The 13,351-nt window shown below is 44.2% G+C and overlaps 1 protein-coding gene across 2 annotated transcripts in view; it reads left to right on the top strand.

Annotated features, from left to right (window-relative positions):
* slc9a7 (solute carrier family 9 member 7) overlaps positions 1-13,351 on the top strand; it is a 168,029-nt gene that overhangs the window by 52,364 nt on the left and 102,314 nt on the right. For both annotated transcript variants that reach the window (XM_072262709.1, XM_072262710.1), the window contains exon 2: positions 12,088-12,290. In XM_072262709.1, the coding sequence (XP_072118810.1) occupies positions 12,088-12,290 (203 nt within the window). The remainder of the gene's footprint in view (positions 1-12,087; positions 12,291-13,351) is intronic.

Below are 13,351 nucleotides of genomic sequence, written 5' to 3' on the forward strand. Positions count from 1 at the left end.
ATTAATTTATATGGGAAAAAAGTTTTGAGCGTTCCCAGACCCGAAAAATAACCTACCAAATAACACATAAAACCTAAAATAACACTAACATATAGTAAAAGCAGAATCGGGAAGATTAAGCCAAAACCAATTTGTAAAAAAACATCGTAACATATACGCATGTGCACACAGGTGCCCGCGCAAAGCTTCGTGGTCGTGGTAGTCTTTCGCAGGGTAAACACAAGTGTCCTGTATTTGACTACTACTTTTGTCCCTTGTTTGGGAGTGAGAAAGTTGGCAACCCTAGAGGCAAACTCTGTCCTTTGAAGAAGGAGGACATCTCAGATGTCCTGGAATGGGAAACCCCTTCCTGGGAACAGATGTGATGGGGGCAAAGGGACTGAGAAAAGGGAATGGAATTTTTTACAGGAGACAGGGTGAGAAACGGTATAGTTAAGATAACCATGGGAATCAGTAGTTTATAATAGATGTCAGTTGTCTGTTTGTCTCCAGAGATGGAGACGGAGTCCGAGGAAGCGGAGGGAGGTGTCAGAGGTGGACCAAGTACTTAAATTTAGGACCAAATAGGAAGTAAGCAACACTTGGATTGGGTGATTAATAATTTTTTTTTTAAAAAATGGTCACTTGAGGACCAATTGGATATTGGAAAGTGGAAAATTGTAGGATTTTAAGAGGAGATGAATATCTTGTTCCTCATCTGCAATAATCTTATGATTATCGAACAGCAAAAGGAACCAGACTGACTTTGTAAACATCTCTCCCTGTTGTCCTTTTTGTTTTATACCATATCCGGGGCCCTGTACAATATGTTGCTTCTAATTCGGAACATTAATTGAGAACCTTGTTACATAATAGTAATTGCTACCATCACCAGAGCAAGTTGTACAGGAGAGGTAGTCCTTCTTTAACCTCTGCCTGGTGTAGGTGAAAGGTCAGGAGATGAAGGACTCATTGGGGCATCAGGTAGAGCGGGTCAGCAACTTTAACTTCCTTGTGTTATCATTTAAGAGGATCTGACCTGGGCCCAGCACGTAAGTACCATTACTGAGAGAGCATGGCAGTGCCTCTACTTTCTGAGAAGTTTAGGAAAATTAGGCATGTCATCTAAAACTTTGACAAACTTCTGTGGACATGTGGTAGAGAATATATTGACTGGCTACATCACAGGCTGGTATGGAAACACCAATGCCCTTGGATGGAAAATCCTGCAAAAATTAGTGGATACAGCCCAGCCCATCACAGGTAAAGCCCTCCCCACCACTGTGCTCATCTACGTGGAGTGCTGTTGCGGGAAAGCAGCGTCCACAGTTAGGGATCCCTTGGGCAAGGTGTCGTGCCTGTTGTGCACCCCCATCAGGGTCACGTGAAGCCAGGGGAGCAGGTGGTGGATGGTCGTATGAGCAGCTGGCGCACATCACAAGTCCTGGCTATACAACCACTGATGCCAGGCAGACATTCTCTGAAGAGTATTGATAATGATTGGGGTCACCTGTCTTGCCAAGAACATGCATGGTCATGGAAAGACCATAATCGCCCATGTCATATGACATGGCACCTGATGATGAGGATGATGATATCTTCCAGAATTTGACCTTACTCAGTATCTCCTTGCATGACCTCACACTTGTCAGGATTAAATTCCATCTGCCTTATTTTCAGCCATCCTGCCAGTTGCTAGGGTTTGATACGGCATTAGTCAGATCACATTTGTATTATAGTGCGAAGTTTTGGATCCCATATTTAAAGAAGGATATGCAAGCATTGGAAAGGGTCTAGAGAAGCTCACAGAAATGATCCCAAAGGGTTAACGTGTGAGGATTATTTGATGACTCTGGGCCTGTATTTGGTGGAGTTTTGAAGGAATGGTCTTATTGAAACCTATCAAATATTGAAAGGCCTGGATAGAGTGGATGTGGAGAGGATATTTCCAATAATAGGGAATTCTAGGACCAGAAGGCACAGCCTCAGAATAGAGGGCCATCCCTTTACTAAAGAGACGAGGAGAAATTTCTTCAGCCAGAGAATGGTGACTCTGTGGAATTCATGGCCACAGATGGCTGTGGAGGCCAGGTTATTGAGTGTAGTTAGAGGTAGATAGAATCGTGATTAGTAAGGGTGTCAAAGATAATGCTGAGGAACAGACAAGAGAAATAAGATCAAGAGGGAAAATAAATCGGGTATGACAGAGCAGTCTCTGTGCCAAATGGCTGAATGCTGCTCCTATGTCTGTGAGCCAAATCCAGCTGTCTGCTTTGACAATCTTTGTTACCTATGACTCAGTTTTTTTGGTCATCTGGAAAGTTTACAATCAGGCCTCCTACAATCTCACCCAAGTCATGTGTTTCTATGTACATTGCAAACATATAAAGTCCCCAAGCAATCATTGTGGTTCACAATTGTTACTGACATTCAGTCAGAAAAACACCTAACCACCAATACCCTCTGCTTCCTGTCATGAAGCCATGATTCATCCTGTTTGCCAACACATCTTGGATGCCTTGTGCTTTAACCTTCTGGATCATTGTCAAATGCCTTACTAAAGTGCAGGAAAACCACATCTGCTGTAACCTTCATCAGTATTCTCAGTGGATCAGAGTTTTATGTAATTTTTGTTATTTTTTAATCTTGTCAAAGCCAGTTAAGTGCTATTTGGAGTCCCTTTGTGCTCAGATTTGAATACATTTGTTCTGGAGATAGTCCACTATAAACACATGGCATTTTCTTGATTCATCCATGGTTTGATTAGCCTCTGAGTAATAACTACATTTTCTCAGCTTCAGTCAGCACTTAATACATGATTCATACCTGATGGCTGGAGTATTGATTTCTCCTTCCAGTTTAAAAATTATTTCCCTCTCCTCTTGCCTTCTATTTCCCACTCTGGCCTCTGACTTCTCACCTGCCTATTACCTCTTCTTCCCTTTCTCTGATGGTCCACTCTCCTCTCCTATCAGGTTTCTGTCTCTCTGGCCCTTTACCCTTCCCACCCACCTGGCTTCACCTATCACCTTGCTAGTCCTCCTTCCCCTCGCCCCACCTTTTTTTTTTAAATTCTGGCATCTTCCCCCTTCCTTTCCAGTCCTGAAGAAAGGTCTCGGTCCAAAAAGCGGACCGTCTATTCATTTCCGTGGATGCGGCCTGACCTGCTGAGTTCCTCCAGCATTTTGTGTGTGCTGCTCTGGACTTATTTATCATGTGTACTTCGAAACCTGTGGTGAAGTGCGACATTCGTGTTAACAACTGATACAATCTGAGGATGAGCTGGGGGGGGGGGGCAGCCCACAAGTGTCGTCTCGCGTTCCTCTGCCACGTTCAGCAGAGCAACGCGCAGCCAAACTACAACAAGAAACAACAGCAAAACAAACCCCTTTACCACCCCCCACCCACCCATACAGATGGATTAATCCCCAAATGCTGGTACTCCACCCGGCCAGTCTTTAAGTTCACAATAATTTTATGAACCACACTGGCTTCGTGGTTAGCAGAGTCATTATGAGCTGATAAGGTCTTAGGCCCCACACCACCAGGTTCAGGGACAATTATTACCCTCTGCAGTCCGGCGCCTCAGTCAGTGTGAATAACTTAACTCTGAACTGATTCCACAACGGATAAACTCACTTCCAAGGACACCACAATTCGTATTCTCAGTATTATTTATTTTCTTTTATTTGCACAGTTTGCTGCCTTTCGCACGTTGAATATCTGTCAATTTTTGTCTGTAACTTTTCATTGATTCTACTGATTTAAGATGGCGCTGCTGATGCCCAGTGACTGCCTTCGGGCACAAAATACAAAACAAAGAAACCTGTTAAACACTTACTAATAACGATCACCACTAACAATGAAGAGGTGTGCAGAGGCAAGGCCAGGTGAAGGTGAGGTATGGAGGAGGAGGTGAAGGTGAGGTTTGGAGGAGGAGGTGAAGGTGAGGTATGGAGGAGGAGGTGAAGGTGAGGTATGGAGGAGGAGGTGAAGGTGAGGTATGGAGGAGGAGGTGAAGGTGAGGTATGGAGGAGGAGGTGAAGGTGAGGTATGGAGGAGGAGGTGAAGGTGAGGTATGGAGGAGGAGGTGAAGGTGAGGTATGGAGGAGGTGGGAGTGAGGAAAGTCCCGAGGTCTGATTTAAGTGCTGGACTGAGTTGGAAAGGTCGAGTACAGGCTGAATCATGGCGGGGTCCAGGCCCCAGGGCTGTCAAAGAGTGAAGAACGACCTGATGTTTGGATGACTTGAACGCGGGTCAGATTGTAAAGGTCAGGGTATCAGGACCAGAGGCGAGAGACGGGCTGGTTTCGTGCCTGGCTCTGCTCGCTGCTCCGCGATGTTTACTCAGCTCTGCACTGAACTGAAACTGTGGCCTGGCCCCAGCTGCCGGGATGCCTGGCTTCGTGTCTTTTGTCAAACTTCAGTTCTGCATGCTCTTTGCTTGCTTTTATTGTTTGTAAGATGTTTTTCTTCTCTTCTCTCTGTGCACTAGTGTTTGACGTTTTTTTTTAAGTGGTTTCTTTTGGAGTTTCTTTGATTTGTGGCTGCCTATAAGGAGGCAAGGCTCAAGGCTGTATAATGTATACATACTTTGATAATAAATGTACTTTGAAAGTTGAAACTGTACTTTTCTGTTCTACGCTGAATGCCTGCAAGAAAATGAATGTCAAGTTAGCACGTGGTGACACCCACATAGTTTGGTAATAAATTTACTCTGAACCCTTGAAAATATCAGTGATCCAGCATGTTACATACTTTTTGAGGATACAGGTGTCTAACTGGGGAAAAGCTATCTGAAACATTTCCCAATCGGTGCTGAACTGTAAGCATGAGTACATGAATCAACATCCGGCTCTCCTTCCTGAGCTGTACCTTCTAGTTTTCTGCTAATCTTACCTTGATGTAACAGGAGCAGCTGTAGAAATTAAAATGGCTTTTCAGCCCTACCCTTTCTGATTTATAAATAAATTGCGTTAATGTAATCTTCCTGCCATAGCTATGAGCCCACTCCTCCCAGATACAAGTGGCAATGTTAATCAGCAGTCCCAGCCTGTGGAGTAAATTTATGAATTAAGTGCTACATGTGATAAGCGTAGGACTTGCTTCTTTATCTGTGTTAGTGAAGGCGGCTTCACATTCCTTGGTGTTCACGTCATTTGCTTACAAGCCTTTAATGTTGTGTAGCCAAGTGGTGAAGGGAGCATACTTGTAACAGGAAATGAATGCCAGCAGTGGTCACATGGAAATGAGGCGGAGGTTTGAAGGTCGATCATGGGTCTCATCCTGGCATTTTATTAGCTGAGGCTATTTCTTCTCTTGAATGACTTCCTATTTAATTTGAATATCCCCTTCCCTCCCTTACAACAAATGGCTTCCTTCCTAATTAACCAGGACTGGATGGGTTAACCTAATCTTACTGTCTGCTGGCTAAGTTAGCTGATCGAGGTGACTTGGGGATGCGGTCAGTTTGTGGTGCAGACACTCACGGCTCGTTGTTCTAATTCCACTTTATTCCCACTCTTGCTCAGCTGCTTCTCAGCAAGCTCCCGGTGTATTGGGAGCATATTCACGGGCAACGGCAAAACCAACGTTCAGAATCTCCATCCTGGAATAATTTCAATCTCCCCATTTTGTGGTACATTTTCCTATTTCATCTGATACCTTCTCCCTCAAAATCAGAGTCGGGCTTTGAACCTTTTAATATCACTCGCAGATGTTGTGAAATTGGTTGTTTTTGCGGCAGCAGAACATTGCAATACATAAAAACTGTGAAATTACAGTAAGATATGTAATATTTTTATAATAAATAGGAGCAAGAGTCTGGCCTGTTGAGCCTGCTCCACCATTCAATAAGATCATGGCTGATCTGGCCATAGATTCATCTCCACCTACCAGCCTTTTCCCCATTAACTTTAATTTCCCTACTACGCAAAAATCTGTCCTACTTTGTCTTATATATATTTACAGGTTTCCCCCGCTAACCGAAAGTAGAGCGTTCCTGTGAAGCCTTTCGTAAGCCAAAATGGCGTAAAGTGAAGCAATGACCATTAATTTATATGGGAAAAATCTTTGAGCGTTCCCAGACCCAAAAAATAACCTACCAAATCATACCAAATAACACATAAAACCTAAAATAACACTAACATATAGTAAAAGCAGGAATGATATGATAAATACACAGCCGTTATAAAGTAGAAATAATGTATGTACAGTGTAGTTTCCCTTAGCAGAATTGGGAAAATTTAGCCAAAACTGATGTGTAGCAAAAAATCGGCACGTACTCGCATGCGCACACACCTGCCCGCGCAAGGCTTCACGGTCATGGTAGTCTTTCTTGGGGTAAACACAAGTTTAAAGCGGTCACCTTTTCTTGTAAAAGCGAAAATCCTCTTCGGATTTCTTTCGTTAGCAAAAACAGGTACTAATGTAGGTCTTTCGTAAAAGCGAAGTGGCGTAAAGTGAACTTTCGTAAAGTGGGGTACACCTGTACTGATAATTAAATATTTTACTATAAATACTATTGCTTTCTTCTGTTCCTTGTTATTATATATAGCCTTTTTTTTTACTGCATTGCTCATCTCTTCCATTCTTTATTCCCTCTTCACTTAATTCTACCTTCTTCCTCAGAATCACAAGCAGAATTGTCTGGGTACATCCATAGTTTCAGCCTGCTCTTTCCCCTCAGTGCTCATTGCTTCTCATCTTCACTGTCTACATGTTTTTTTTCCTCCCCTTGTTCAGTACCTTCTTACCTAGAGTATCAGAGGGGTGTCAGTGGATAAGTCAGTTTTCTGGCCAAGCTGGCTCACTGCCACAACCCCTCTCCACCTCCACCCTAGACCACGAAGGACCTTAAGCGTTATTCCTCCCTTCAGTAGCTCGTCCTACCTCTACCTCTCCACCACCTACTTTACCAGGCTGATTTTATTTTATATTCAACAATATATCCTTCAATTTTTTTTTTCAGTCGATAGGTTATCAACAGAAAACCCATTGGTTCGGAATTGCCACTTTGTGTGTGAGATCACTTTTCGGAGGTTGTACCTGGACCTCTTGTACCTGTTTGCTGACTTGAACGTCACTGATCTGGTCCTCATCAGATTGCAAATCCCTTGGTTCATTCAAGGCTTCTGGTTGGGGAAGACTAAATGATTTTGTGGGGGCACACATGTCCACGACTGACTTTATAAAGTCAGTGACAACGGTGTGGCGTATTCGTTCAGATCCTCTTCTAAGTCACCATTGAGCTCAACTACACGGAGCACTGTTGTAGGAGAGCAGCATCCACCCACCACGCAGCACACGCTCTCTTCTTGCTGCTGCTATCATGAAGCAGGTACAGGAGCCTCAGGACTCTCATCACCAGGTTCAGGAACAGTTACTACCCCTTAACCATCAGGCTGTTGAACCAGTGGGGATAATTCCACTCAACTTCAGTTGCCCAATCACTGAAATGTTCCCACAGCCTATGGACACACTTTCAAGGATTCCTCATCTCATGTTCCGATAATTATTGCTTATTTATTATTATTATTTTTTTTTCTTTTGTATGTGCATAATTTGTTGTCTCTTGCAGATTGGTTGTTCGGCTGTTCTATTGCATGTGATCTATTATTTTCTTGGACTTACTGAGTATGCCCGCAAAAAAATTGAATCTCAGGGTTGTACATGGCGACATATATGTACTTTGATAATGAATGGACTTTGAACAGCTGACTTTATGAAGACTGTGACAACTGTGGTACATTCGTTCTGATCCTCTTACGAGTCCTCGAATGTGTGAATTGTGTTGTTGATGCTTGACAGTCATTCGAGGGGAAACAGGAGCTCCATTTGGTTCAAAGATGAGGCCTCTGGCAACCCTCCTTCACTACAGCACTGAAGTGTCGTCCTTCATCACTTGCTTATGCCTCTGGAGTGGGACTTGAATCCACAACCTGAGGCTGGAAATCTTCTAATTGAAGCACAATTCCCACTTGTCTGTCTTTCTGGCTTTTGAAATACTGTAGGCATTTGCTGTGGTATCCTGAAATGAATGTTTCTTTCACATCTAATGTAAAAAAAATCAGAGCAGTTTCTGTTCCTATACATTATAACTGCTATACAGTACTGTGCAAGCACCTTGGACACATATTTATAGCTAGGGTGCCTACGACGTTTGCACAGTACTGTGTTTGTCAATGTGGAGTAGAGAGAGTGAGTTTGTAAATCTGGATGTTGAGAACGGTGAGGGTGGAGTGCTGCGGGAAGGATTTGGGACAGGTGGCAGAGAAGGAGTGCTAGGGCCAGAGGGTGCAGACAAGGCAAGATCATTTGATTTCGAACAATTGGTTTATTAATCATTACAGGATGTCCCTCTGGTGTTTATGTTTCCCTCTCCCTCACCCCTTCCTTGCCCTTTTCCCAACCATGATTCCCCTCTCCCTACCCCCTTCCTACTCTCAGCCTACCACATCCCCCACAAATACTGGAGCTTGTCCAGTCATGGGTGATGTGGTGGAGAATTTCCCTACTTCAATTTTATTTGCAGAATAGGTAACCTCAAACTGAGATTAGAGTTCTGGAGTACAAAACTATTGTGTGTCAGCGGAGTTGAGATAAAGACTTTATTTGTTCTAATTGAATTGCTCTTGATAACAGAACAAAAGTCCCAAAATAACATTAATGCCATACCTGTGCTTTTGTTCTGTTTGTAAGGGGGGGGGGGGGAAAGTCTCTGCAAGTTTTCCATTTTGCTTAATTTAACAGCATATAACTGTTATGTCTGATTGTAGATTTAGAGGTTGAATAGACTACTTGTCTGTCTCTGATTTATTGTGCTATCAGGTACATCACGGGTGATCTTTACAAATCGACTTGGATCTGAGGGAGTAATAGATATCAGCCAGCAAGCAGATCAAAGAAAAATAGCTCTTTTTGTCAGTGTCAGCCTTTTGAATAAACGACCAGTCCATCCCAGTCTCTTACTTTGGAAATTTATTTCCTTGTAAATATTTCCACAATTCTTTTGATTGTACATGTGTCTATCCACCTTGCACTCCCCCACTCTTTCAGGCAGTGCATTTCAAATGCCTAGCTAAATACAAAATGTGTTTTAAAAAGCAAGCTTCCCTCTCATCTCTGGTTCCCTTGTTATTTACCTGATATTTGTGACTCCTGGTTTCCACAGAGTAATGGAGCATGGAATCAGGCCCTTCGGCCCAACATTTTCCATGGCGACCATTTTGCCACCCTGCTATCCCGTTTGACTGTGTTTGGCCCATAATTTCTAAAGTTTTCCGATCCAAATACCCCTCTAAGTAAACGTTATACTTATACCCATTTCTGCTGCTTCCTCTGCTCTCTCATTCCATGTATACCTTTTCTCCCTGTTTTATTCGCTTTTTAATGTAACCCTTACAGAGTAGGTGACAGGGATTTTAAACTCTCGCCCTGGCCAGATTGGCTTCTGATGTCTCAGGATGTCAGTACCTTCCTCTTGCCATCTGTCAGATCTTGCAGCTGGATTTCTTCCAAATCTGGCAGGAAGTCATCTTATCTTGTGCCTTGAGCATTTTGAATCGCGCCTGGTGTGTGCCCTCGTGATGGCATCTTTTCTTTCTTGTAGTGCTTTTTCAAGCTGTTGGTGCCACTGGCAGAGCCACTTTTTATTTCCCATCACTAATGGCCCTTGAGGAGGTTTGTTGAACCACTGCTTTGAACAGGCCAGGCTGACATGTTAAAACCTCTGTTGCCTGCTTATGGAGGTATGCATTAAAAGAGTGAATGGAGGGAAGAAAGATGTTAAAAAAAAAATTATTTAGCAACAAAGCGTGGAGTTAGGTCCTTCTGGCCCTACAAACTATGCCACCTCAGCACAGCAGCCCCACATCCTCCCCCCCCCCCCCCCCAAATCATGGGACAATTCACAATGACCAGTTAACTAACCGAGTGCATCTTTGGACTGTGGGAAGAAACTGGGGCAGCTGGGGAAAAGCCACTCATTCCACAGGGAAGGATGTATGGAGACTCCATACAGAACGGCACCGGAATTGAAATCTGGAACACTCTGAGCTACAGTAGCGTTGTGCTAACTGCTGCGCTACCATGGTGCCAGACAGGGTGGTTTGAGTATCTCCGAAACTGCTGACCACCTGGGATTTGCACACATAGCTGTCTCTAGAGTTTATAGAGAATGGTGCAAAAAAAAAAACACCCTAAAACATCCATTGAGCAACAGTTCTATGGGCAAAATCACCGTGTTAATGAGGGAGCTCAATGTGTTGGCGCATGGGCAAGTGGTTATGGCGTCGGTCTAGTGATCTTAAGGTCGCTAGTTCGAGCCTCAGCTGAGGCAGCGTGTTGTGTCCTTGAGCAAGGCACTTAACCACACCTTGCTCTGCGACACCGGTGCCAAGCTGTATGGGTCCTAATGCCCTTCCCTTGGACAACATCAGTGGCGTGGAGAGGGGAGACTTGCAGCATGGGCACCTGCCAGTCTTCCATACAACCTTGCCCAGGCCTGCACCCTGGAAACCTTCCAGGGCGCAAATCCATGGTCTCACGAGACTAACAGATGCCTATAAAAATGAGAGAGCTCAGAGTAGAATGGCCAGACTGGTTCAAGCTGACAGGGAGGCAGATTAAATCCAAGATTCACAGATTTAAGATAATTGGCAAGGGAATCAAAGTCAAGAAGCAAACTTAATTTTAATACATTTCTACTTGCCTCTCATAGCATTTCTTAAAGTCAAAGTAAATTTATTGTATAGTGTGATAAATTTATTGTATATTAACATAAATAATACTGAGAAGGTGGGTTGTAGAGTCCTTGAAAGTGAGTCTATAGGTGGTGGACCTACAGGGTTGGGGTGAGTGAAGTTATCCACACTGGTCCAGGAGTCTGATGGTTGAGGGGTAATAACTCTTCCTGAACCTAGCGGTGTGGGTCCTGAGACTCCTGTATCTCCTGCCCAATAATAGTAGTGAGAAGAGAGCATAGTCTGGACGGTAGGGGTCCTTGCTGATGGATACTGCTTTCTTGTGACAGTGCTCCTTGTAGGTGTGCTGTTGTAATGGTGAGTTCCAGGATTTTGATCTGGTAATGATGCCCGTATTGGAGAGACACTTGGAGAAAATCTTTTCCTTGTATCTACATCCTTTGTCCTTCTAGATTGAAGGTGTTGTTTTAAAACAAGGCAGTGATGCACTCTGTTACTTTACATCGGGTTCCTCCCATTGCTATAACCCTAACCGATTGCACCACCGATCTGGCACTTTGCTGTCTCCGAGAGGGTTCTGCGAGGCCTTGAGCGAAATGTGCAGACTGGAGCCAAGACACCTGGTGACGGGATGCGAGCTCGCGATCAAATCCATTTCTCAGTGATTTTGCCGATTCATGCGCCAAGAATGGTTGATATCATCGAGGCGTGCGTGAAAGGCAAGTGGGTATTCAGCACCGTCTATCGGCCTCTCGCTTGCTGCTGTGTTGGAATGGTCCCTCTCTCCCCCTCTCTCGATGGTGTCGGGTTTCTGGTTCTTGGACAAGGTTTAATCGACATGGCTTGTGAATTGGACTCTGTAGCTCACATTGTGATGTGTTCTGGTTTCTGGTCGTTTTTTTTTGGTGCTATTTTGGGTGACTTTGATTGGGGTGGCCTGCAGAAAATGAAATGAGCTGAACTGAATATGCCTGGACTCTTTCAATTTTGTGTTTTATATTTTGTTTCTTGCTTTTTTGGTTTTCATTTGTGTGATTTCTTTTTGCATATGTGGGGGTGCAGTTGGAGTAGGGTTTGTTGTTTGTCTTTGACCGGGTTTCATGGCGGTCTGTGGGGGTAGACAAATCTCCGGGCTGTATACTGCATAGATCCTTCGATAATAAGTGTACTTCGAATCTTTGAATCAATTCCAGAGCTCACATGAAAACAAAAGTCCATGTTATAACGCCGCTCCTCAACAATCAATCCATCTGCAGAAGCTCTATGACCTGGAACATTAATGCTGTCCCCTCATCCCCTCGATCCCCTACGGACGCTGCTCAACTTGCGGAGTTCCCGTTGTTTCCCAGTATCTGGGGTCTCTTGTGTCTCCATGACAACCAATTTTTTTTTTGTTTGTTTTCAGGGCTTCTAGTGGGAGTCATCCTAAGATACGGCATCCCCTCCACCAATGGCCATGGCAAGGTTCCGATTGGCTGTGCACTGCAGGACAGAGCCGTGACCACGCTACTGGTGAACGTCAGTGGAAAGTTCTATGAATATTCCTTGAAAGGAGAGATCAATTCCGGAGAAATCAACAATGTGGAACAGGATGACATGTTGAGGAAGGTGAGTGGCCTTGTGTTCCCTGGGTTCGTCTCTCTTCTGTTTTCATGTTTGAGGGTCACAACCTTTTTGTTGGGTTTGGAGGCTTGCATGCCTCAATGACCCAGAGAGCCATGTTGGCTGGAGTCTGGGCTTGATCTCCGGCTCTTGGTAAGGTCACTCATGCGAATGAGGTCTAGGGATAGAGGCCAGACCAAGAGTGATCCACCGATCCTCCAGGTTCGGGGGTTCAGCTCAGGGCTAGCAACCCTGACTGGTAAAATAAAACTGTTACAGAAACAGCAATGAAGAACCCTTCTACACCTGGGTGCGACAGTATTCTTGCATCTCACCCAGGAGTTACTTGTGTGGCTGACAGTAGTGAAAACCGAGAAGCTACCGGCCTGATCAAGGAAGCCCTGAACATGGCCAGAGATGGCGGACCTTCATCAGTGCCCCATAGTGTAACGGACACCTGTGTTGTGAAGAAGGGACCCGAAATGTTCCCTGGTTGGCCCTGAAAGAAAGCTTCATGGCCAAGTTCTCCAAAACAGTATCACTAAATTCCAAATTAAAACACTACAATCTGGCAGTTAGCTATTCCTGTTGAATGCAAACTGAACTGCAGATTTACTTCTTCTTTTCCCTTCTGTCAAGTTAATTTGTAGCAGAACACTGGGGTTTTTCGTTTAATAATACATTCCATATTTCTAGTAATATGATTGGTTAGAATGGTATTTCAAAAGAATTAACTTTCAGGTTACTTGAGAATTTTTCCGTGTTTGTCAGTACAAGCACGTCGTAAGTGGTGAATCATTTTGGATGTATTAAGCTTTGTATGGTATGGTGCTTTGAGAGACTGGTTCTATCACATTTGAAATCCTATCTGCCGACTACCCTGGACCCCCATCAATTTGCCTATCGCACCAACAGGTCAACAGAGGATGCCATCTCCACTGCATTTCACTCTGCCCTGACCCACCTGGACAGCCCCATCTCTTACGTCAGAATGATGTTCATTGACTTTAGTTCGGCATTCAATGCTGTGATCCCCTCCAAGCTGATCGCCAAACTTCGCCAGCTTG

Source organism: Mobula birostris, chromosome 7 (assembly GCF_030028105.1).
Source record: "Mobula birostris isolate sMobBir1 chromosome 7, sMobBir1.hap1, whole genome shotgun sequence".
Lineage (NCBI taxonomy): Eukaryota > Metazoa > Chordata > Chondrichthyes > Myliobatiformes > Myliobatidae > Mobula > Mobula birostris.